Source organism: Anser brachyrhynchus (assembly GCF_964034855.1).
Source record: "Anser brachyrhynchus genome assembly, chromosome: 1".
NCBI lineage: Eukaryota > Metazoa > Chordata > Aves > Anseriformes > Anatidae > Anser > Anser brachyrhynchus.
In genome coordinates, this window is record NC_137694.1 from 198231522 (window position 1) to 198257490 (window position 25969).

Below are 25969 nucleotides of genomic sequence, written 5' to 3' on the forward strand. Positions count from 1 at the left end.
AGTGCACATCTGTTATTTAGCTTTCCCAATTCCCACTTCAGTTTATTGGCTTAAGCAGCTGACAATGTCTCCTCTGAGGACTCCATTCATTTTGTGGGCACCAGCCAACTCAATGAAAGAAGCAAACATTCAGGTTGCTGGAAGGGACCCTACATCCTACCCTAAACAGGAATGCTCGTTTGTTTGTCTGCTGGCTTCTGTGTTTCTAGCTCCACTGCCTCAAAAAAGGCATTGAGTGTGTCTTGATCCCACCTAACCTACTGCCAGCAGGTATGGCATACTCTTGATGAGAGACAAGCTTCATTCTGAAGCAGGGTCTGAGGGTATCAAAAAGTGATATCCTTCCTGCACTTGAGCACTGCAGTTACTGAACTTGGCTGTAAGTGATGGGCATCACCTCTTCTTCATTGAATCAATGGCCCACATCACCTGGGCTTTGAGCTGAATCCTATCTCTCATCCTCTCCACATTCAGAGGCTAAAAGACCTCTCTGGAGACTTCCACTGAATTAAAGTGTGCATCTAGACAGGATGGGTGACACTGCTCAAATGAGGAGCTTTTGCATGCACACAGAAGCCTAAACCCAAATATTTAAGGCTCAGGCACACAATGGATGTGAGAGTGCTTTGTGACCTTTCAGATGCCTCTACTGTGTTTGGCGACTAAAATATGAACTTTCTTGGGCTTAGGTGCCAGAGGCGGTGAAAGATACTTTGCTGTAAACCATGAAACAAAAGTAACATAAACTTAATAAGCAGTCAAAAAAGAAACAAACAAGAAGGACTTTTTCATTCATGTAACTACTAATAAGAATAACTTGTGATGATGAATAGCAGAGAATTTCATAGAAGCTTATTTTGGAGAAGAAATGTTCTTGCCAAGTTAGGTAGTAGCCTACCTGAATATAAACAGATCATGCCAGGTATGCCAGGACAGCTGTTCTCTGAACATCACTGTTAACTAGCATGAGACTACTATGAAGTATTTGTCATTCATATTCCATATCAAGATTAAAATGCAAGATGTTTAAGCTGGAAAGCTAATGTACTGCCTGAGAGGTCCAGCTGCCAACAGAACATCTCTTCCTAATGACATCCACATTCTTGGTGACATTAGAAAAAATGAAACAAAAAGGGAAACAAATAATTTGAGCTGGGAAAACAGCATTTTGGGAACAGAGAAATGACTAGGGATCACTAAAAATTGTTTCTTACTTTAATATGCATAATCTAATCACATTTTCAAAGCACTGAGGGAAGTATTTAGATTTTGTTTTGAGCAGTAAGTGCTGAAGGGATTTGAATCTTCATTTTGCCCAAACATGGTCTAGCACATCTTTTTAAATGTAATTTTGAAGTGTTCCTGAAAAAAATCACAAGGTAAAAATCATTACAAAAATAATGTTGGGCATGTATTTCATTGCAGCTCAACTAAAATCAAGATCTGTGATTAGTGAATCTGAAAATATTTTGAAAATGCTTTCAGAAGTCTATAATCCACTGTAAAAAGTTGCAGAATAAAAACTTGCTGCTGTCCTAACTTCTTTTGCTGTTCACACACACACATACACATAATAAATTCAGAAATGTTGCACCATTAATTAGCTCCTTGTAAGTAATAAAACTCAGAAGAATTGAGATTTACTTGACAGTATTCATTATCTGTTCTTCAGATATTCCTCTACTAAAGACATCTTCGAAATTTAACTTCTACTGTGTAATACAGGGCAAAGAAGAACTGCTGTACAATGGGAAAAATAGTGACAGGATTAGTTCTTTGGGTTATATTCAAGGGATCTTCCAACTGAACAACTCACAAATATGGTTTTACAAAAAATAAATATTTGTTAAGTATAGTCCATGACTTCTCCACAATAAAAGATAATGAGACACTGAAATTGTCCATCTAAAGAGCTGCAGCAAGGTGTAGTTGTTGTCCAAGTTGCTTACAATAAAGTTCTAGAAAAAATGCATTGACTTGGAAACAATGTGTGAATTGAATACATAATTCAATGCAAATTTAGTTAGTTTGCTAATAGCAATAATTCCTGAATATCATAAGGAGGAAAAATTATATGATTTTCATTTAAATTATTCTGTGTCTAATTTATTTCCTGAGGAAACGGTGTCTGTAAAACAACCTTTTGAGTCAAAAATTACGATACATTAAAAATATCAGATGAACCTTACAGTACAACTAATGGTTGAAATGCTTTTGTATGCTGCTGGTATGCTATTGTCAGCACTCAAGACTGGTATTTTGTGTAGAGGTAAAATGTGAGAAAGTAAGGTCAGAACAAGGTTGTGCTGGAACTTTGCTCATATTGGCACTTCTGAGAGTTCATAACATTGTTTCTGGTATCTTGATTTGGCCATAGGCTGTAACATTTAAAATAGGAAGATGTTTTCTGATATGAATAAAATGAAATTATTATTTTTTTTTTTAACCGGAAACTATACTGTAAATAAAGAATATATAGCTTTGTATTTCATTGACTTTACTGCATTGTGGCAGTGTTTTCATAAATGAAGTCTTCCTCCGTAAAGTGAAATTCTTCAGTTTACTGAGATATTTGTTGAAACATCTGTTGCTACTGATCTCTTTTGCTCAGCAATGCCCAGTATCTCCAAAAGCTAAACCTAAAGATGTTTGAAAGGTGCTGAAATTTGGGATCATCAGAGAGTGTCAAATTGCAGGCTACTGAGTGTACTCTATAAGCTGAGATAGGTGGAGAAAAAGAATTATCCAATCATAGAAATGAGGAAAGTAGAACATTGTAATCAAAGTATATTTCAATTTAAATTCTGTTACAAAGCCATCATAGTTTTAGTTTCATCAGCAAGGTGGCATGGTAATGAGACACTTGAATACATACATTCTGATACTGCTTATAATGCACTTCTTTATTTTCATCTCAAACCTCTTCCTCAGAGAAATATTTATTTTCTACTTCAAGAAACTCATATATATAACTGGTATTCTTCAATAAAACAATTTATTAGCTGGTCTGCAGTGTCCTAGATAGTAGTAAGCTAAAAGATTTTTATCGCTTAACAAATTCAGTGACATTAAAGTTGAGATTGCCTTGCTTACCCATAGAGCTTTCTGCTCTTGTCTCAGGGAGGTAAAGGTAACGCACAAGTTTTGCATAACCCACAAGGATGACTCAGATTTCATAAAGCTGCTAAACCAGCATTATGTTGAAGTGCCCAGTTGTGCCATAGCTTATAGAAAGCTGATGGTCCTAAAAGTAACTTTATGGAAATATTTAGCAGCTACTCTCATCAAAATGTGAAAAGCTCTGCACTCAGCCAGAAGCATTCTTTATCATTTCAAGCATATATTCATCCTAAAAGTGACGGATATGAAAACATCAAATCTAAAGAAGTAGTGGAATGCGATAGAAGACATATTTCTGAAAGATTATAATCTCTAAATAATGTTATTTTATTTTTATCTGGAGTTTTTCAAATATTAATGAAATATCTACCTCAATTTATACTTTCAAAAACCATGTACTCCATAGCGAGGTTACCCAGCTGTGCTACCTAGCAGGGATCCATGCATTTTGATGTTGTAACACTCCCCAGATGTATTGCCAGTAAGTGGACTAGAAGTCCTTCACTCCCGTTGTGCACTGAGCATACACATGCACACACGGAGTGCAGACATACTCAACATAAGGCAATGCACATATGGTGCTAAAGCTTGGCTTTATTGCAGGCCAGTTGGTGTCCTGGTTAAGATCTGAGATTCTGCAGAGCATCGACCATGTGTTCCTGCATGTAATCAGGAATGTTAAATGGAATTTAACATTCAGCTTAAAAAATTACCCAGGCCTAAAGATGTAGCCAAATTTTGGTGGTCACAATACCTTGTGGTCCCTAAAGCCCACATATTTAAATTCCCTGGTACAGTGATTTCTGGTGCCTGTGTGTTCAGAGGGAGCTGTGAGGCTACTCACCCCTAACAAGCAGCTCCGTCTCATCTGACACGGTGTCTGCTGCGGTCTGGACCCTGCAGCCGTATCTCCCAGCGTGCATCAGGAGGATGTTCCTGATCATCAGATCTGCAGAGGACGCTTGCTGAAACAGGGATGAAGGGTCCGTTTAAAGTTTAATAAATCTGTGTTCAAGATAGCTCACAAAGGTGTTTTGTGAAGTGTGAGAAACTCACGGCTGCAACTTTCATCTTACATTTATGTGCCTTAATGCTCTCTTTGAGGATTATCAGAACACTTTTCTTATACAATTATTAATAGGGATTAAAGAAGAGGATTTCAGGTTTTTAATAACTTTGACTTTGCTTAAAACTCTCTGTGAATATTTGCATGCTCAAAGAAAATGATTCCAAACTAACATAAAGAAATTTGTTAAGGAGCCAAACAGATTTTTTTTGATGTAATCCTTAGCGTTGAAAAGGTAGTCTTAGAAATGCAGGACTCTCTCTTCCTCTTCCCTACAATGCAGAGACATTAGGAGTATATATCTCTACATTAATGAAATTAAGATAAATTGAAACAAAATGTTAATTGATTTTATTGACAAAGGGGAAATTAATACTAAATAAGACCAAAGAAATATAAACAGATTTTCATTTTTCCTGCTGAAATTTGTATATATTTAAATCTGAAACATGTAATCTGTAGATATATGTACAAAGAGAATCAGTTCAGATTTTTATTTTTCATCATTCTAGGCAACAGTAATTGCAATACCCCAAAATTATGATCAGAAAATTGAAAAGTACAACAGCCTTTTGGAGGATGAATGGCTTTTTCTAAGAATCTTAGTATTATTTCTTAAATTGAGGTGATGATATTAGATTTTACATATACAAAATAATTTATATCCAAAACTTACTTTAGGTATTCCATCTTATTCCATCAGATGTAGTGAGCCCAAGTCCACAGATACAGTTATAATACTGTAGCTACTTAAGGAAAGATCATGTAAGGGTGAACAGAAGTCACCCTGAGGATATGATGTAGCAATTACAGTTTACTTTCTCAATTCTGTGTTCTGAAAATACTTGAAAAATTTGTAATTCTAATGTAAACTTTAACAATATGTACATATATATTATAGCTACATACAGCTAATTGCCATATATATTTTTGTTCCTGTCAAAATATTTTTTTCTTGAGTCAAAGAGAAATGTTTTTAACAGATTAACCCACAATAGACAAAATGTCCTGCAACTATCTCTAAATTTCCTTATCGTTGCTACTTTGTATGATATGTGAACCTAACATGTACAATAGAATTATAATTACACTGCTTATAATATAAAATGTATAATTTTAATAATTACTCTACATAATCTATATAATGCATAATCTATAATAATCTACAATTAAATAATATATAGTTTTATTAAGTACAACTATTCCTATTATAAGTTATTATGTAAACTGCTATTATATTCTTAAGCCATCTAGAGTTTATATAATAATAAATCACTATGCTATATAAAATGTATTACATCATGTACACTGCATTTTTTACAACAATAAAACAAATACACATAATATATAATAAATACATACAATATATAATAAATACATACACTATTTACGTTATGTTAAATTATATTTACAATATTATTGCATATTACTTATTACATAAGAGTAATAGATTTCCATATATAGTTACATATTTTTATATAAAGTAGTATAATGTAATGCAGTGCAATATAGCCTAATATGGTATAATACTGTATGTTATATACTATGTACAGGTGTTTATATACTTCTTCTTGGTGTTTCACTTTAAGAAACATTTACTGAGTAGAGGTATTTCTCTTCTCAGATTTTATTTACTTTGCTAACCAAAAAAAGATTGTCAGTCTCTCCTTGAATGACAGTTTCCCCAGGTTGTCATTGGCTGCACTGGTTTTAATTTGAGTCACTTTTATCCTGAATGACTAGAATTGTATTTATTTGCCTGTTTTTATTTTATTTATTTATTATTATTTTTTTCTTCACATACTTATTCTGCAGTCAGGTAGGTAGGTGCAGTCAGATCTTTATTCTTCTCAATCATTTGCAAGTTATGAGCTCTCACTTTATAACCATCATCCCATATGTATATGACCTTGCACTTTGAAGTATTAAATTTATGTTTAAAACTTCAGTTCTCAAACCCATCTAATTTTTCTTGTGTGATATTTTCGTCATCTGTTGTTTTGGTAATATGCCCAATTTTGTACCATGCAATTGTCATTTGCATTCTTTTACATCTATGCCAAGGTCATTAAAGACAAGGTTAAATAGGATTGATTCCAAGATGCAATCTTTTAAAAGTCAGTTTCTCCTTTCTGGGCAGAGCAGCTCCTTTTCAGCACAATATCCTGCCTTATCTTCTTTAGCTGATGAATGGAATGGAATGGAATGGAATGGAATGGAATGGAATGGAATGGAATGGAATGGAATAGTTCAGTTGGAAGGGACCTTCAAGGGATCATTTAGTCCATCTGCCTGACCACTTCAGGGCTAACCAATCTTCTCCTCATTTACATTTTTGGAAGTGGGGTTGTCGTATTCCACACAGCACCAAGGCCAAATCCCTACTGAAGCATATTCACATGGAAGGAAGGAAAAGAGAGGAAGCAGGTCAAGAACATCACTGACACTGACACTGACCAGCGTGAGTGATCTATGGCTCAATAACCCTGTAAATGTAAGAAATGTGTATATAATGGTAGCATTTTGCCTTCTGAAGTGTCCTCAGAATGATATTGCTGGAAGCAAGCTACTCATTACCAGGTCGTAATACAATTCCTGTATTTCTGCTCTGGCATTCCAGAAATCACAGTGATGAGTGCTCTGCAGCTGTAAAAGCATATGCATGACCAGGAGTCAACTTCAGGATACACATTTTTCTAACACATCAGAGTTTACTAGCCAGTGAAATGGGTTGTTCAAGATGATTAATGTTTCTAGTACAAAGCCTTGAATATTAGAAAGGTAAGGCCAGAATTAGTCCACTTTTGTTCTCTCTCCTTTGGGGGTAATTTACGTTCAATGTGTTTTGCTGTTAAGTGGGGAGAAAAACATTATAGGTAGGAACTATTTGGCTTCATTGCTCATGAGCTGTTAAAAAACCTGACTGTCACTGTCTTCTTGAGAGTTCATGACTATGTGAATCGTAATATTCTTAATCAGGAAAGATATATGCATTTCATATGCATGCCTTTGTAGCTGGGCAGGCTAGCAGCTATTGGAAGAATCATTGCTCTAAGTAGAGAGCTCTGCAGTAAAATGGAAGCCTGTGAAACACTTGGATTTATTACAGCACAACAGAATGCACAGCCAGCATTGTGTGAGTGGAAGAATATTACATTTGGTATGTTTAATACAGATGGATATAGGTTTAGACATTAGCTTCGTTATCACGGAAAATGATGAGACATTTTAGATTCCATTTAGATAACTAGGAACTATGTTTGACCAAGACCTCTAAAAAAGACAATATTATTTGCTGTTCAGTGGTATCAAGGGTCTTTACAAATTTTAAGGTTTCTCTTATTTTATGCAAGATATATAAATTTTAGAAAAAAAAAGATGTTATATAGTAAGAGTTTAGTAATATTTAACTTTACTCTGGGGATAAAACGCTGCATAACTCTAAGTATTCCTAGATTTTATCCTTGTTTTGTACAAAGGTTTCACAATATACAGAAAGACTAAGTAAAGGCTTCATTAAGTGAGCTGTGCTATTGTTGCTATGCTGTTGCTATGCTCATTCTCATCTACTGGAATGTGAGGACTTTCATATTGACCCTTAAAGCAGCCCTCATTATTGGGAATGAAAGGGTTTGTTTATTTAGGAAAAGTGTTAGAAGCCATAGTAATAGGCCATTATCTTGTGGAGATTATTATAGAGACTCCCCTTTACCTGGTTGATTCTTTACACTAATGTCAATAGAGAATTGTCTGGATAATCATAATTTGTATCTATGTTGACAATTAGCTTTGTGTCTGAACTTCCCTAGGCCTGGAACAAAGTCAGGGAAGAAGACGCTGCGGCCAAACAGTTGGCACATGTAAGACTGGACTAGAGTTTTAGACTGGATTAAAACCAATGAGAATTTGAAAGACATTACAATACCAGTGGGTCAAGGTTCATGTATCGTTTTGCTGATGATCTTATCCTGTAATAAGTTCAAGACTACAAGAAGTTCTGGTGGTCAAACTGATGCGCTGGCTTTCCATATCTTAAGACAATCTCTATAACATGTCACTGGAGTTGCTTGTTTAAATCTGAGTGATGACAATCCAGTTTTAAAAAAATCTGTTAAGCAGAGAAACATGTAATGTTTCAGCAAAAGCAAAGCCTTGCCCTCCCCTTTAGGGAAGATGCAGAACAGGTGATTGCAAGTAGCGTAGAAAGAGCTTGCATCTTGACTATATGACTCAGAACAGCCTGAGGTATCTGTGACTGTGTGGTTTTAATATAACTGAAAGCCAAAATTAGTGGTGTCTAAAATTCTTTGTCTACACCTAAATTTCCAATTTATTAAGTGTACATTCCTGAAAACTGCATTTTATTCCACTAATTTTATGCTCTTCTTCAACAGAGCACATTTTGCATTATATCAAAGAAGCATTTAATTAGAAAAAATCTATATTCATTGTTGTTCTGAATATCATTTATTACCTATTTAGCCAAGTATCAGAAGTATTTGTATTTATACAGTAAAAACTTCTACTGTGTGGAATATATCTTGTATTTTAACAAATTTAAGGAACATTTATTAGGCAACTTCTAATGATTTTAAGGAAAGGTAAAATTAACCTTCAAGGCCAACATCAGCTGTGCACTTACTGCAACACTGAGCACTTTCGTGGCCTTCATTAACCAACAAATAAATAATAATGCAGCTGCTATGCTATCTGTCATGACTAATAGTTCTTCTTTCTAGGACAACAAATTATTGTGTCACTTATATTATGCTCCAGAGTATTCCATTCATCAGTTTTTGGGTGGCTCCAGTGATGAACACTGTGTGAATCTATTGTTCTCACTGTTCCAGTGTGGTATGTTATCTGAGGTCATAGTTATGTTTTCAGTGTATCTACTTAGGTTTACCAGTAAGGTATTGATTATTTTATTATTTTATTTTGTTTTGTTTTATTTTTATTTTATTTTATTTTATTTTATTTTATTTTATTTTATTTTATTTTATTTTATTTTATTTTATTTTATTTTATTTTATTTTATTTTATTTTATTTTATTTTATTTTATTTTATTTTATTTTATTTATTATTTTTTTCCCACAAGCTGATGCAACCTGTACATAGCATTTGCATTTGATATAGAGATACTTCCAAGGAGCATGTTATATTCGTATTTAGTTAAATGAGCATCACCCTGTTGGATTTGTCTTTTGCACCCATTGCCCTAAAGTTGTAGGGAAAGGGAAGGGAAGGGAAGGGAAGGGAAGGGAAGGGAAGGGAAGGGAAGGGAAGGGAAGGGAAGGGAAGGGAAGGGAAGGGAAGGGAAGGGAAGGGAAGGGAAGGGAAGGGAAGGGAAGGGAAGGGAAGGGAAGGGAAGGGAAGGGAAGGGAAGGGAAGGGAAGGGAAGGGAAGGGAAGGGAAGGGAAGGGAAGGGAAGGGAAGGGAAGGGAAGGGAAGGGAAGGGAAGGGAAGGGAAGGGAAGGGAAGGGAAGGGAAGGGAGGGGAAGGGAAGGGAGGGGAAGGGAAGGGAGGGGAAGGGAAGGGAAGGGAAGGGAAGGGAAGGGAAGGGAAGGGAAGGGAAGGGAAGGGAAGGGAAGGGAAGGGAAGGGAAGGGAAGGGAAGGGAAGGGAAGGGAAGGGAAGGGAAGGGAAGGGAAGGGAAGGGAAGGGAAGGGAAGGGAAGGGAAGGGAAGGGAAGGGAAGGGAAGGGAAGGGAAGGGAAGGGAAGGGAAGGGAAGGGAAGGGAAGGGAAGGGAAGGGAAGGGAAGGGAAGGGAAGGGAAGGGAAGGGAAGGGAAGGGAAGGCCTTGCTGAGAACTTTTTGTTGTTGAATTAATACTTTTTCAGCCATTCCACATCCCTATTAAAAGGAAGCTGTATGTGGATTTTTTCCCTCTCTGTTTCATAAATGCTAAGAGACTGTGAGTTGCTTTGCAGTGAAGCAACTTTTACATATGGTTCTTAAAGTGGAGAGAATTATACTTATTCTTTCTTTGAGACTGGGTTCATTATCTTGAGCTGGTTGCTAGGAAACCTCCCCATTAATCTGTCCATTCATTTGCTGAGTTTTTATCTCCAAACCAAGGTGGTTCATTCAGTATCCCACCTTTTCTTTTAAAGGCTTTGTGCAAGAACAATCTATAATCTACCTTCTTGAAATGGAGCTCATGGTTACACAACAGAGCCATTTTTTAACATCCAGTAAGTCTGTTCACTTCCTTCTATCTCTTCCATCAAAGAATTAAACATTGGTTTGATAATTAAAAAGCTCATTACATCTATTCAAGCTACAGAATCATATGTGGAAAATATACATTAAACTTTAAGAACCTTACATCACTCTCTCCTCATGAGAGAATCCTAGAATTCATTTCACCTGTTTCTAATGCCTCTAGTTTTCCGTGTTGGTTATAACACTTCCCTTCCACGCTCCAGATGCAGTTGTGTAAATGTAGCTCTGCTTTGTCTCGGCAAGAGGGACAAAAAGACAAGGCAGTTCAAAATCCCAGGTAGTCAATTGAAATGAGTTGGCAACTCGCAGCTCACAGCTTCTGCACTGCAGGGGCCTGGGGTCTAGAAACTCTGCCTATCACTTGTGTCAAAGATTGGGCTTGGGAGCTCCACCTGGCCACCATGCTGTGAAAATTGTCTCCCTGCTTGGGAAGAACATATGTAAAAGGGTAGTGAAACGGTTGTAACAGATCATGAGAAAACACAAGGTTAAATCAATAAGGAAAAGAGTGGGCCAACAACCATTACAGGAAAACTTTTATGTTGAAAGCCTAAGCCTGAGTCAGTTCTTCACAATGACTACAGGGGTTTTCTGAGGCTATTTGTCTGTCATCTCACTTGCTTGACAGTCAGGTGTGAAGATACTTTCCTGAAAAAATAGTTTCTGCATAGAAGAGAATGGTCAAGAGGTATAAAAAGCTTGAAAATTAGATAAACATTTTGTAAAGTCATCTTCCGTACAAACTTAGATCAGTAAAACAATGTTCTGTAATTAAATGGGACAGAGATTTGATCCCACATAAGAAAGACCACAGCTATTAATGTTATCTTGTTCAGTTTAAGTAATTATTTAAAATATATGGCTATTTTTACAGCTAACACACAGATGAATTCCTGACTCATGCATTATTGGATTTAGCAGAATAGTCTTTATTAATGAAATTCAGTCAGGCTAAATTGAAAAATGATTTCACAGCTGAATCTTGCTTGTTTGACATATTTGATTAGCAATGGAATTTATTTTTGGTGAATTTATCTGAAGTAAAATAATGATTTTACAGAATAACCTCATGGCTATGTGAGCTTTATACCACCAACAGTAAATGAAAAATAGCAATACAATAAAGTTCTTTTAAATTATACTGATGATTTATATGTACATTATGATGGATTGTTGGCTTCAAGCCAACTTCTGTTTGTAATACATTAAGGACAATGGAAGTACCATTTCATGCAAATTCTTAGCTTTAGCATATCAACCACTTGCCTGTTGCTCATGATGTTTACAAATTGCAAATATTTAATGTGTTGAAAAGCAACAGATTTTTGTGTTGATATAAGGATCATGGAAAATTATAATGTGTGTTCTATCATTTAATCATATAAACAAATTTGGAACAAAGATTAATTTACTGTCAATGTTTATTGTGATTACTGGTATATAACAGTATAATAATGGTGGTATAATAGTATCCACACTGGTGCCGGTTGACTGAGGAATACCTGATGATACAAAATTTGTATTACCCCTATCTATAAGAAATTGTAAAAAGAGTTGGCTTCAAAGTTTCAGATTTTTGGATCCATAATGATCTTCTAGTGGGAATATGGACCTTTCTAGTGATATTATTTTTGAGCACTGTGCATAGTGAAAGCAGCAATAATGAAAACTGTTGTTTAGAGTGAGCACTGCTGGTTAGGAACAGATGTCAGGGTGTTGGGGTAGACAGAGTGGACTTTACAGTACTGCTTGACTTGCTGCAAATTAGTTCAATTCATGGTATTGAGAGAACATAGAAGAAGAGATGAAGTTAAATGAGTGTCAGGAATATCTCAGGTACTGGGATAGTTTTGTGAAGTTTAGAAGGAAAAAAGCAGATAAGGTATTTATTAAAAATGGAAAAGTGATAAAAAAGCTGGGATATGAAGTGAAAATCTTCAGGACAGAGAACGCCCCTACTCTCACATTCCCCAATTTGTTTTCTGCATCGAAGTTATTATTAACAGGAAAGAAAGAGTGAAATACATAGAATATTTGTGCTCTGTTTAAAGCTGCAGAGAGATTAAAAAAAAAAAAAAAGAGGGAGACTGTGGAGCTAAATATATGATTTGAGTATTGAAAATTTGAAATTTGAATATTTGAAAATTTGTGATGGTAGTGATGGATCATGTGATGTTAGTGATGGATGAAGATGATAGAAATGAAAGTAGCATCCAGCTGTGACAATTGTACCATTTTAAGGAAACATCAGAACAGGAAACATGAAGAGCAGACACATGACTGTGATTTCATTAGCGTGCACCACAAAGGATGCTACGACAGCTGTATGTGAACAGAGATTTATTAGCAGGGTTCAAAGCTGATGGCACACCTTAACTCTGGGAAAGAAAGCCACCTAGGAGAAGAAAAAACAAACAAACAAACAAACAAAATGAGAAAGAGAAAAAGGGAAAAGAAATGAATACTTTTCCTGGTGGCCAGCCAGAGAAACCACTGTCCTCTCAAGGTTCTCTCCAGTGCAGTAGGTGACAGAGAAGACAATGATGAGAATTAGTTTTTGCCATTTTCCCCCCGGCCTTTGTCCTTTTCTTTGATACCTGTTCAATCACCTTATTGGTTAATGTTGATTGGAGTATGTTAATTAAGAACCAATGTTGTACACTGATTGATTGTTAAGCTTTTGAGCACATACATTAGATAATATTTATTAAGTACTTAAATGATTAATATTTATTTTACTTCACACTACCCCCCCCCCCTTTTTTTTTTCCCTAGTATTAATCGAGATCTATAAAACAGGAAACAAAGAAAGGAGGCTGGAAGGAGGAATGATTTTCAGATTTTCAGACTACTGGGAGCTTTCCATACTGCCATAGCAACCTGACTGGTGTTTGCAGGTGTAAGGCCATAAGAAGGTGAGCAGCAGCATAAGGAGTGCAAGGGAGAAATACTGCCAGGGGTGCTCTGGAAAACACTGGACAACAGCTTGGGAGCAAGGATGCAGAGCTGCAGGTGAAAAACAGGCTGCACAGAGCTGTAAATGGAAAGCCTTCACATTAGGCAGTATTGATCAGGTGCTCAAACCATCAACGGTGCTGTTACAGCCCAGATTAACACTGGGCTAAGTAGAGTTAAATGGTCCATCAGCTGCAAAGAAAGAGGGGAAAGAATAAAAAAAGGGTTGTTGTGAAATATCTGGTATTTACACCCCCCCCTCTTTTTTTTTTGTCCTTTTTATAATAAATTTCTTGTAAACAAGGGAAGGCAAAAATACTTTAATAGAATAAGGTAGTGTAAAAATGATCTGGATGTGACTTTTTTATGACGATCATTTTTCTGATAGAAATCAGTTTTCAAGGATATTTAGAGATTCACATTTTCCAAAATGTTCAGTTATCTCCCTGTTCCAAAGTAAAATGAAATGTAAGAGATGTTACTTATCGTCTTCTCGCTCTTACTCTTTATTCATAGCCAAAACTACAAGTATTTGAGCAAATCAGTTCACACACTTTGTTGATTTTGGGAAATGCTCAGTGTCCCATTTTAATGCATCATGTACGTATGTCTGTAAATTTAATCAGTTAACTGGGACTGTTTATATCCTGGAAGCAGCACATGGAAAAAGTTTGTATCAGACAATGGTCTTCATTGTGTTCAGATTTTGAGTAGTAACTACCAGTCATAAAACAAAATGTTTTTTGACATGCAATTCTTATTCTGTTGTGTCCACACCTCCCCACCTGACCCTCACCCTGAAGTTTACAAGAAACAGAAATCCTCTGTTCATACAGCATGTCTTTTCTACAAGACTTTTGGCAACTATTACTGTTTTTCTATGGGTGGGTGTTAAATAAAAGCCCTATTTAATTAGCCTTGTTTGGTTTTATCTCAGATAAAGAGCAGATATATTATTATTAATAGCCTGCTGTTTTAATTGATTCCATGTACTGTAGAACTTAGTGTTTCCTATTTAGAAAATGGTAATGAAATTTTAATCTTCTGAAATATCATTACAATGCAACAAACAAAGGAGAGACTAGAAAATGTAGGGAACAATGCAAAGTTATGCTCTCATAAGTTCTAAGTTATAATATTCAAGTCTCCAGTGCTAGACAGTGGTTAATGTGCTGTGCAGTTTTTATGTACTAGCCTTTTCTAAGTGAAACAGTAGATTTTAATTCACTTCTATGTGAAAAAATGATAACAGTAAAATATAATGTGACAATTTGTGCTTATGGCTTCCCATGGTTGCAGTTTCGGCTAAGATAAAAGACCAAGAAGATATTGAGACTAAATCACTTTCTTCAATCTGAAAGTTACTCATACAGGTCAAGGTGAGGGACACTAAGAGCAATGTTGCTGCTTACCAGTATGTGGATGAACACAATAAATTATTTTATTTGTCTGCCATAAAAACAATGTCAGGTTTCAAACACAGATTTGGAATAAGGATAGCTGGTTGAAAATGTACTCATAAAATCAAATGTCTTTAAGAGATACCTCCTGTACAAAATTAAGGTCAATGGAGATCTCAAAAGACAGAAAATTCTGAACAGGAATTCTGGATTTAGCAAAAAAGAATAGGACAGAAAATCAAAGTTACCCTAACAGATGCAAACAGGTTTATATGTTCTGTGCTCAAGTGCTCCTGGTGTTGCTGGAAGGAAATCCTGGCAGTTCAACTTCCATTCAACATAATTTCTTTAAATTACATGGATTACCTCCCCACAGACCCTGAAATGTTATCAAGCCTTTTGGTTGACAAAATATGATTTTTCTGATGCCAAAGGACACTTGGTATATGTATCCCTTTGAATGATTGTTCTGCTACAGAGCGTGTTGCAGACTTATGCATGCAAAATATTTGGCATGTTTTTCTGTCCTAGAGTAGAGTCACTCCAGTGGATTTTTGTCTCTTTCCCTTAATAGTCCCTTCATGCACAGCTTTTTTCAACTTGACGTCCTTACAACACTTATCCTCTTGCCAGGCAGTTCCCTAAAGTACCTAAATTGCCACAGGTATGAAATCCTTGGTAGCTCAGTAAATAACAGAAAAAAACACCTTTAATTTGTATAAAAATAGTTCTCAGTATGAAAAATGATAACGTGTTTTTTTGTTTGTTTACGAATGTAATTTTAAAGCAAGCAAAGTAATATGTACTATTAAGAGAAGCTTTTCCCTTTCCTTTTAACTGTAATTACTAGGGAACACACAATTTTAGCAACTGGAAATTTATCTATGATCCAAATAAATGTTACTTAGGTGATAGCTTTTATAACACTTTACTAAGCATCAAAATGTTTGTCATACTTAGCACCTGGAACAGTCACTGTGAAAGTGTGAGCAATGCAACTGGTGTTGTGAAGCTGACAGTGGTTTTGTTATTAACAAAGCCCCCATTCAAATAATATTCAAATTTTCAGGCTTTCAAACAAATAGACAAAACCCAAACAAACCTCAACTTTTTTTTTTTTTTTTTTAATCTGATGAAGAATCAGTGTATGCAGCACAAACTGGATGTATAATTATAGAACTTCATGCACACAAAGGATATTATTTTTCTTAGATGAACTGAAATAAAAGCATATTGTGCAGGATCAACTCATGCATTTTTTTTTTCTAAAATATAAAGTAAGGGTTATAAATGGAATTCTATTAGATTTCAAGTGTTCAAGTTCCTTTACTCTGCATTCTTAAAGCAGTGTCTTTATCATATTGTGTATCACTCTTTGAGAATGGATGGATTAAAGGAGATTACCTGATGGGATAGACAGAAGAGGTTTATTTTATGTTGCTTTCCCCTACTGCATGGTCATACTTTAGGTTTTAATGAAGTAAAGGAATATCTATTTAACCTCTTGATTAATTTTACACACTCATGTATTTAACAAAAAGGTAGATGAGATGCAATTAACTAGGCTCTGGAAATGAATAGGTATGGGAATTTTTATTGGGTTTTCTTCTCCAAATGTCTGTCAAAACACAGAAAGTTTATTGTATTTCCACAATTACTACTTTGGAGTTTTGCATCTTATGATACAACTTGATTTCAAGACAACACAGGCAGGCCTTTTGGTAAATGGAGATCTGCATAGGATTTTACTACTACTTTTAAAGCAGGAGAAGGATGTGTCAGATATCTCCAACGGCATTCAGAAAATTTTAGTGAGGATTGTCCTAACTGGTCATGCTCTGGTACATCTGTCCTGAAAAGGAGTGTTTCTCCCATCCCTATCCTGTAATGAGTCAGTAGGTATCTTGAGCCCTCTTCTAGTTCATCCAAGCCTAAACTACTGAAAAAAAAACAAAACTTCTGAAAACAAAACAAAAACAAAACCAAAACCAAACAAACAAACAAACAAAAAACAGAATTATCTTGACATTTAAATGACTTAGGAATGCAAGTAAATGAAGTATGGCCTGACAATTCTTGTGTGAGCAATCTTGTAAAGGCAAATCAAGCTAATCCAGTTTAAAAAAAAAAAATTCATTTTGGCATCATTTTGTTATTTCTTTAAAACTATTTAGTATTTCACTGTTTTAACACTGGCTTAATAAGAACAAAGTAGACCCTAATTTTGCAATATTTTAAAAAATATGCATTCCTTCTCTTCAGCTTGTTTTTCTTTTATGATCAGCTGAAGTTTGCAATTTGTTAAAAAAAGTACATTTTACAAAAACATTTAGGAAATGGTTAGGTTTCTGTGCCTCTGATGATAAAGATGACAGATTTTTGTTTCTTATACAACCATTTTTTTATCCACTTAGTCGTTTAGATATTGAACATTGACTCCATTATGACTGCGTGAATATTACTCTGAAAATGTCCCACTATGTCTTACTTCAGGTTCTCACTCTGAATGGACCTTAATTCTATCAGTTTGATGGCTGTCTGTGGTGGAAATGAAATTATGGAATAACTCTTCTTAAAAGATTTACAAATCCCTGTGTTCATATAACAAAATAAATTCCATTAATTTTGCTTTACTTTGGTAGGAGACATGTCTTTGGTAATTTCCTAGCCTGAGGATTTTTCTAGGTGGTTAGAAATTCCCTTCAGAACTGAAGATCCTGAAATGTACTAAAGGAACTGTGTAACACACTTTAGATTTCAAATTTTTTGAAATAACTTGATTTAAACTGTAAGCATAGGGTGTTTTCTTGAACCACAAGATGCTTTAAATTTGAAGTAACAGAGGAAGAAGGGAAGAAAAGGAAGAAAGAAAGGGAAGAAAGAAAAGGAAAAACAAATAAAATAAAGACAGAAAGACAAAAGAAAAAAAGAAAAGGAAGGAAGGAAGGAAGGAAAAGGAAAAGGAAAGAAAAACAAAGAAAGAAAGGAAAGGAAAGAAAGAATTACAGTTTTTCCTTCTTAAATATTTAGTATTGAATTTTCAGTATTGGATTTTTGATGAAGACAAGTATGCTAAGAACCTTCACACCTTGCTAATAGTTTTCAATGACAAAGCTTATTGAAGTCCAACAAAACAAAAACAAAAATGAAAACAAACAAAAAAACCAAATCCCTCACCACCAACACACATACAAAATGAATACAGTATGACATATAAAGCCAAGCAGAAGAATAAATTGACTGCCACTGACAAGATTTTAAATGCAAAGTTAACTTTGCTATATTGTACTCAAATTAGACACATTGACTTTTAAAAGTTCCTTACCTTTTTGAGGTTCATTTTTCTCTGTTAACATAGCATGGACATTTCATTATGGGAAAATTGAAGTAAATGTCTGTAGCTTTTATTTCCAGACTCATTCACATTAAGAAATTTCTTTCTACTTAGAAAAGTTCAAACAGTTTTACATGGGATGGGCTTGCATTACTTTATCATACTATTTGATCATATGAAATTGTTTTTGTTTTTAATGTATATAATTTGTATGCATATTTTACAATATGATTTTTATTTACTTTAATAGCAGTTGCACAGCTAGAATCTACTCAGTGGGGCGGGGGGGGGGGTTAGGGGGGCGGCGGGGGATGGTGGTGGAGGAGAGAAGGCTGGAGAATAAAACATAGTCCTTGCTATTCAGATAACAAAATATGTGATAAATAAATAAAAACATTGGGAGATAAGGACACTCCAACAACCATACTATCTGTAAGAAAGATATCAAAAGTTTATAGCAGCATCCTTTTTGTATTAAAATCAGTAGCATTATGTAAGGAAGGTTTGATTCAAACTACTTTCTGTTCCCTCACAACGATCAACAGGTACCTCACTAATATTAACAGATGCAGAATTAACTCTAGGGACCTGAAGTTTGTACCTCTTCTTTCCAACAGTAGTGAAACAAGTTATCTTTCAATTTTGTTAGACTTTTGTAGATGGGAGGCATGAAAAATCATGTAAAAAACATGTAAAAGCAAATTTTCATCACTTTGCAGCAGACATAAAAACCATACATATGATCACTTACTGCCTTGATGCTTTCAAAGTGTCCACCTTCTTTATCAAAGTCAATTGGCTGCCCATTAAGTGTCCAGTAGAAAGTGACATCTAGTGTGCTGTCATGAAGGGCTTTGCAACTGAGGACAATGCTTTCTCCAACTGTTAACTCTATCTTCTTGGGAGTCAGCTCTATTCTTGTTGGTTCTTGAAATATAGAAGGATAAAGAACATTTCAGTGAAAGTCTAGTTATGGCAAGGCATAAATACAATGTTTTTGAGTTCTGCTTGGTTTACTCAGACCCTGCATTTATTTATTTATTTTTTTTTTCAAATGTATAGTGCTAAACACTGAAATATATGTATATACATATATATATATATTTGCTTGCTTTTAAAACTGTAACACCTGGAATCTTGTGATTGCATTATTTTGTCTCGTAAAAAATAAATGAAAAATAATAAAAAAAAATCCAGGCATAAATATACCAAGATGACCATTGAAAATGGTCTTCAACATCTAAAATGAAAGGCAATATAAGAATTCACCTGCAAAGTGAGAAAAATGTGTCTTAGAAAATAATTGTAACTCAATTGTAATTGTGCTTTGATTACTGTCAGTGTTCTAAGAAACTAAGTTATCTTTCCTTATAATGTTTATTGCCTTTTTTTTTTTCCCCAGACTTGAATCCTCTTCAGAAAGGGGTATGAGCAAGTGGGATCCCGAAGATAAAATATGTTAAAAGGGATATTGATTTTTATTTTTTCTTCCTCTATTTTTTTTTTTAATTTATAGAACTATTTATGATCTGGTTGATTTAATATGTATACAAATATTAGCAATGAGATATCATCAATAACATCAAAGTATTTTGTCATACCTTTAACAGATACTGATGCAATGATTTCTGCAGACCCAAATACATTTACACCTTGACATAAATACCGTCCTTCATCAGACTTAGAAGCGTTCAGGATTCGCAGGCTCCCATGTGGAAGAATAGTTATCCTGAAAAGGAAAAATACATAAATATATCTCCATTCCTAGCAGCCAAATTCCATGATGATAAATTTTACAGCTAATAAATAAGATTAAGGGCTTCTGCCTCTGTAGCTAGGGATGAGGAAGATGATAATGGAGTTCTCCTGTTTCAAAAGGTTTGTAATAAACCCATTTTATTCCTTTTTCCTTAATTCATACAGTTACAAGGAGTCATCAGTGGATTAGTATCTTTTAACACATATCTATGGTGAATATTAATGAATATTTTGTAAAAAGTAAAAAGGTGATTCTTCATAATTTGCATTTAAAGTTTCACTGTTATATTTTGTCAGAATAACCACAAGAAATTTCATTAAAAAAAAAATAATCTTAAAAACCAAATCTAAGAAGAATGGAAAGCAAAATGTAAAAGAGAGCTGGAAAAAAAAAATAATTATATCTAGTCAAAGTATGATTGATAGCATTACTACACAGTATAACATACACTTAAATAATCTCTGCTTTTTTGTAGTTTAGTATTTTTTTTTTACACTGAGTCTAGTATGATTCCAGTTTCACCACATTTCTCAGTTGAATAACCCCACTGAAGTATACTCATGAGAAATATTTAGCCATTTACACTTGGGAATTTCAAATTTTGTCTTTGCTTACACTGTATTAGTCATAAAATACATTAAGCTATACAGAAATGCAAATTAACATGCTTTAACTGATCTAAAAGAAACAAAGCCCCAGAATTTATGTTAAATCTGAAGCCCTGGAAAAACATTAAAACAAAACAAAACAAACAAAACCCAATAACTACAACAAAAAACAACACACATAATACTTCTGTCCTGACAGAGAACTGCAAGGCTAAATGGCATCTCTTAAATGGCAATTAAGCCAAACCCTGCTTGCAGATATTGCACTTTTATTCCTAGGCTGGGTGGTTGTTAGGGCTGTTCAAAGGACATAGGAGGTATGGGTTGGAAGCTGTTCAGCAGGCATGGACACTGAAGGAAGATAATTCTCAACAAATGCTTTCAGGTATCACACGGAAGTGGAGGAGATGAGGAGTGCTTCCTTCTCCTGTATTTTGAAAGTAAGATTAAGATCTCTCTCTGTATTCAAGTGTCTAAGTGGATGGGTGGCCTTTCCCAGCCATGTCTGGATTTTTAGATATACCTCTGCAGTGAAGGTTTTCTGTTTGTTAAAGTAGTGACTAATATTCCTTCTGCTAGGAATACCGTGTTGAGGCTATGGTCAGAAACTGTGGAGACTGCAATGTTATAGTTTATTCTTCATAGAAAAGTGTTTCACCAGGAGTAAGGATCTCTCACCACCCTTATTAACAGGTCTGGGTTGGGCTCTTCAACAAACAATAAATGGAAGGAATTCCCTTTGTAGGCTGGACACCTTAAAGTGCAAAACTGAGTTTTGTTTAAATTAGCAGTGATGAAATAAATACTTAAGATTCAGTTATGTGTTCAAACCAAATCACCAATATGTGACTGAATATCTTTTACTGTCAGGAAAAACAAAACAAAACAAAAACAGACAAAAATAAACAAACAAAAAAACACTTCATTCTCTGACTTTGGTGTTTTATTATATGAGGTTTATAGAAATAGTGTTGGAGAAAACAGAATGTTATTCTCATGAAAAAATGTACACCTATTCACTTCAGATGTGAAACTACTTACTGTTCTCAGCAAAAAAGATAGAAGAAAATAATAGCTAAATAGCTTCAAATGTGAATGGAGCAAAGAAAAGACATGTCAACAAACAAATTCCCCAGTATAATATGATGCTGTATGTCCCCTCTTACTCTAAACTAATCTGTATCAGTTTTTGAGTCACATTATTTGTCTAAAGGTAATTTTTTAGAAAGCAAAATTATATTAGATAACTGGTTTGTATCAGAATTTTGAGCTTCCTTTTATCTACCTATTTATTTATTTATTAACGCAAATGGGAAGGTCTGAAATTTTGTTACAATATTTCACACCTGCGACTAGTTTCACATCTGAAGTAAAAAGGAGTACGTTTCACTAGAATGATATCTGGTTTAAGAACTGACTGGGATGTAAGCTTCCTTCTTTTCTTCTTGGTGCAAGTAGGCTTTTGTATATTTCCTCTCAAGATACTCGGTGATCAATGTTCTGAGGACATTGTATTATTAGTATGATAGTAGCCTTTGCAGAACAGTAATAGTTGCCATCATAGTGTCAGCATCAGACAAATGAAAGGACACTCCTACAATGTTTACAAATTTAAAAAAGCTTATACACAGCATAAGTCATGATATAAAACTGTTTTTCATTCTGATCTCGGAGGGAAAGAAAGTTGGATGCATATGGAAGATTATCTAATGAATCTTATACATATTATCAGCTACATTCTATTTAGCTAAAAGCTCTTGGTATCCATGAGGAAAAGAATAATTGCTCAATCAAAGGAATTGAAAACACATTTACTGGTGAATTATTTAACTCAGAAATTAATACTTTCCTTAAAATACATAACATTCATTTGTTCTCCCTTTTTGTGTTTGGGAAAAAAGCCAGAGGCTTGTTATGATGAAAACTGAAATGCTTTATTTATTCACATAACACTTGCTGTACACAGCAGGAACACAGACTTTTCCCTCCGCCCTGCAAATATCTGTCATGGAGAGACCACCCGTGTAGTATGTCAACATATTTTAATAAGAAAATTCTGTAGGAAAAGTTTTTTTTTTTTAACATCATAAACAGAAGGGTGGCAAAGAAAGAAGAAATGAGGTTGGAATATAGTTAAGAAAAATTGAACAATTCAGGAAAAAACCAACATTATAAACTGAGGGAAAAATTATGATTATAGATGAAGGTATAGGGAAGAGATGGATCAAGGTGATAGTTTAGAGATTATTGTATCTAAGTTTAAGCAAAACTTAAAGGAGATAGGTGTTGTCCATCCAAGGACTCTGAAAAAATTGGCATATAAGCTTACTCTCTCCGTAGAAAAAATTGTCTGCATAATAATGTGGAGAAAAAGATATGAGAATTGATGTCTTGAAATCAGTAAATATGTTGGTTTAATACCAAAAGCAAAAAAAAAAAAAGACTTTTAGCAAGAATATTAGTAAAAAGAATAATTGGGATAATGACAGCAAATGGACAGGAGATAAAATTCAACATGATTTAACTAACATAAAACTGCAGGGCAAGACTAAATTATTATAATATTTAATAAGAGAAATATTTTCTAGAGAAAATGAATGCAGATTTCATCTTCCAAGTGTTTAGTGATGAGGCTACTGGAATTCACATGACTGTTTAAACAAGTTTAATACAGAAATTTAAGATGGTTAAGGAACTGTCTGAACAGAAGAGGAAAATCAATTTTGTTGAAAGAGAGCTGGGTCTTTGAAATATCATCTTATTTTTCATAATGATGAGGATACAAAAAGAAGGATGATAGAAATTTGCTGAAACAAACAGTTCACTGATGCAGCAAGTATCAAACAGAAGGGCTTTGGTGGTTCTTAGAGTCACATTCATAGAAAAGTAGTGAATGTTGCTCTGAACTAACAGTACTATACAGCAAAGGCAAATGCAACCCTAGAATATAGCAGATACTAACCAGCCGCTTGTTATGGAAGTGTTTATAATTAAGGAACTGAGAAAACATAACCTGGAGTATAGGTCAAACATCAGTACTGAGATCATCAGTATTCAGAAAGATTAATTTTAATCAGAGCTAGCACTCAGAAGTTCTATTATAAGGACGGCCAAGAAGGAAAGAATACCCGTCTGTTTAGAAGATGCTTGTAAAATGAAAATAAGGTGAGATGAGCTTCTATTGTACATGTTAATTCATGGATCTTTCACATAGAATCAGTAGTGTCTCTATTGACAGTAATAAAATGCCACATCTAATTCATATTGTAGATATCTAAACTCAGATATCTCGACCTGGAACTGAATCTCACCCTCAAATCTTGAGATAGTTCCCCAAACACAAATCATAGAATCATAGAATATCCTGAGTTGGAAGGGACCCATAAAGATCATCAAGTCCAACTCCTGGCACCGCACAGGTTCACCCAAATGTTTAGACCATGTGACTAAGTGCACAGTCCAATCTCTTCTTAAATTCAGACAGGCTTGGTGCAGTGACTACTTCACTGGGGAGCCTGTTCCAGTGTGCAACCACCCTCTCGGTGAAGAACCTCTTCCTGATGTCCAGCCTAAACTTCCCCTGCCTCAGCTTGACACCATTCCCGCGGGTCCTATCACTGGTGTTTACGGAGAATAGGTCACCTGCCTCTCCACTCCCCCTCGTGAGGAAGTTGTAGACAGTGATGAGGTCTCCCCTCAGCCTCCTCTTCTCCAGGCTGAAGAGGCCCAGTGACCTCAGCTGCTCCTCATACGCTCCTCATACGATGCCATAAATGCCTATTATCACCTGACATCACGTGAGGCAGAGAATTGCAACTGCTGTTTACATCAAAAGTATGATTCAGAAGTGAATTCCCCCATTTTCTCCCCTTATTCTGGCTTTGGCTATTATCAAGAAGCAGTCTATGAGCTCATGAACTAAACTTTCAGCCAAAACTGAGAGGTATGCTTGAGGAATGCATCAGTTTTTGGCCACAAATATGCATCCAAGACATAGGATGGGAATAAAGCTACAGTGAACAGAAACCCTGAATCAGGCACTGTGGACAGTGGCAACTTATGCTCTGTGAATTTGCTCCTTTTCATTCATATTGAAATAGTCCAAAGGTATCCAAGACACCTGCATAGGGCTGAGAAATGTAATACAAAACCTACGAGATGACTTAACTGCTTACAGCACAGACATAGAAGCTTGTGTAACTATGTCTTTTGGAAGTCTGGATGTGAGCCAGGATACTATAGGGACTCTCAAGGGCAGTAGGAATCTGTGGGGCAGAGAGAAAGGGAGGGGCACTTAAGATGGTGGTGTAATGTTAGAGACAGTCTAAAGAATTAAAGCATATAAATTCTGCTGCTGATAGTAGTGGTGAGCACCAAATGTGATGCTGGTCTTTGAACTTGAACACCTGCTCTTTCAGGTGACTACCTGCTCTCTCAGGTTAACCACATTCTTCACAGCATACTGTATACCCATGAAGCTAAAATATTGATTGATAATGAAAAGAGCTAAACTGAAATTGAATGTAATTTTCCAAGTGTATATGATGTCTGTGTATATTATACTTTCCCACTATGATTTTATTTGAAGTACTGCAGCAGTTGGATGCCGAGCTTGCAATGTCTGTGGTTTTCTTGTCTGGAATATCAGCAAGTTTGGAAATACATATTAACCTTTCTATACATATAGCCTTTCTATAAAGTAAACTTTGTTAATTACAGCATAATTCAGTAAACTAAATTGAGAATTGTTATAAAACCATAAAAGCATGCATAACAATGTATTTTTTTTCCTTAAGGCTTCAGGATTGGACTTAGATTGACATTGGAAGGCTGTAAAATGCTCAGTAATTATAGTTTTCAGACAGTATTTCCAACTGAATATTTTCACTGTAAAAACATTTGCAATCTATTCAAAGCTCCTGTTCAGCAGTAACACTTAAGATTGGAAACATTTTTAGTACATTCTTTTAAACAAAAATGCATTAGTTCACACAGATCAGCCCTTTCATTAATTTTACTCTTTTACTAATAAAGTATGTATCAGGGAAGGTAAGATACTTGATAAACGTGTGCTTTTTTATTTGGAAGGATGAAAGTTCATATCATTTGTGTGTGAGAGATTGATTTGTTTTGGTGATTAGAAAGGTATTCTTCGAGACTGTCTTCTAAGAAGTTGATGAATATAAATTATACTTATAGGAAATGCTGGATCTTTCCTTGAAGATATTTGAAGGTGTTTGGAAGTCCTCTGCTTGCCAACTAGAAATGCCTTCTCTTAATCAGTGTTGACTGGCAGAGAGAGAGAGAAAACTGATGATGGGATGAACAGAGTATGAGGTCCCCACAAATGTGAATGACAAAGTTCAACTTCCTTCAGGTTTGTTATGATTTAGCAAAGAGGACTGTGTAAAACACGATATTTAAGAGTTGTTCATATCAGAAGTGCTAGTGTGGCATAAAGAAGTATCTCTTATTTTACAGTGTTTTGATTTTAAAAATTCC

At 35.0% G+C, this 25969-nt stretch overlaps 1 protein-coding gene across 4 annotated transcripts in view; it reads right to left on the reverse strand.

The window, feature by feature from the left end:
* CNTN5 (contactin 5) overlaps nucleotides 1-25969 on the reverse strand; it is a 695706-nt gene that overhangs the window by 47369 nt on the left and 622368 nt on the right. For all 4 annotated transcript variants that reach the window (XM_080592024.1, XM_080592025.1, XM_080592023.1 and 1 more), the window contains 3 exons: nucleotides 19702-19829; nucleotides 18852-19027; nucleotides 3965-4085 (listed from right to left, as the gene is read on the reverse strand). In XM_080592024.1, the coding sequence (XP_080448150.1) occupies nucleotides 3965-4085; nucleotides 18852-19027; nucleotides 19702-19829 (425 nt within the window). The remainder of the gene's footprint in view (nucleotides 1-3964; nucleotides 4086-18851; nucleotides 19028-19701; nucleotides 19830-25969) is intronic.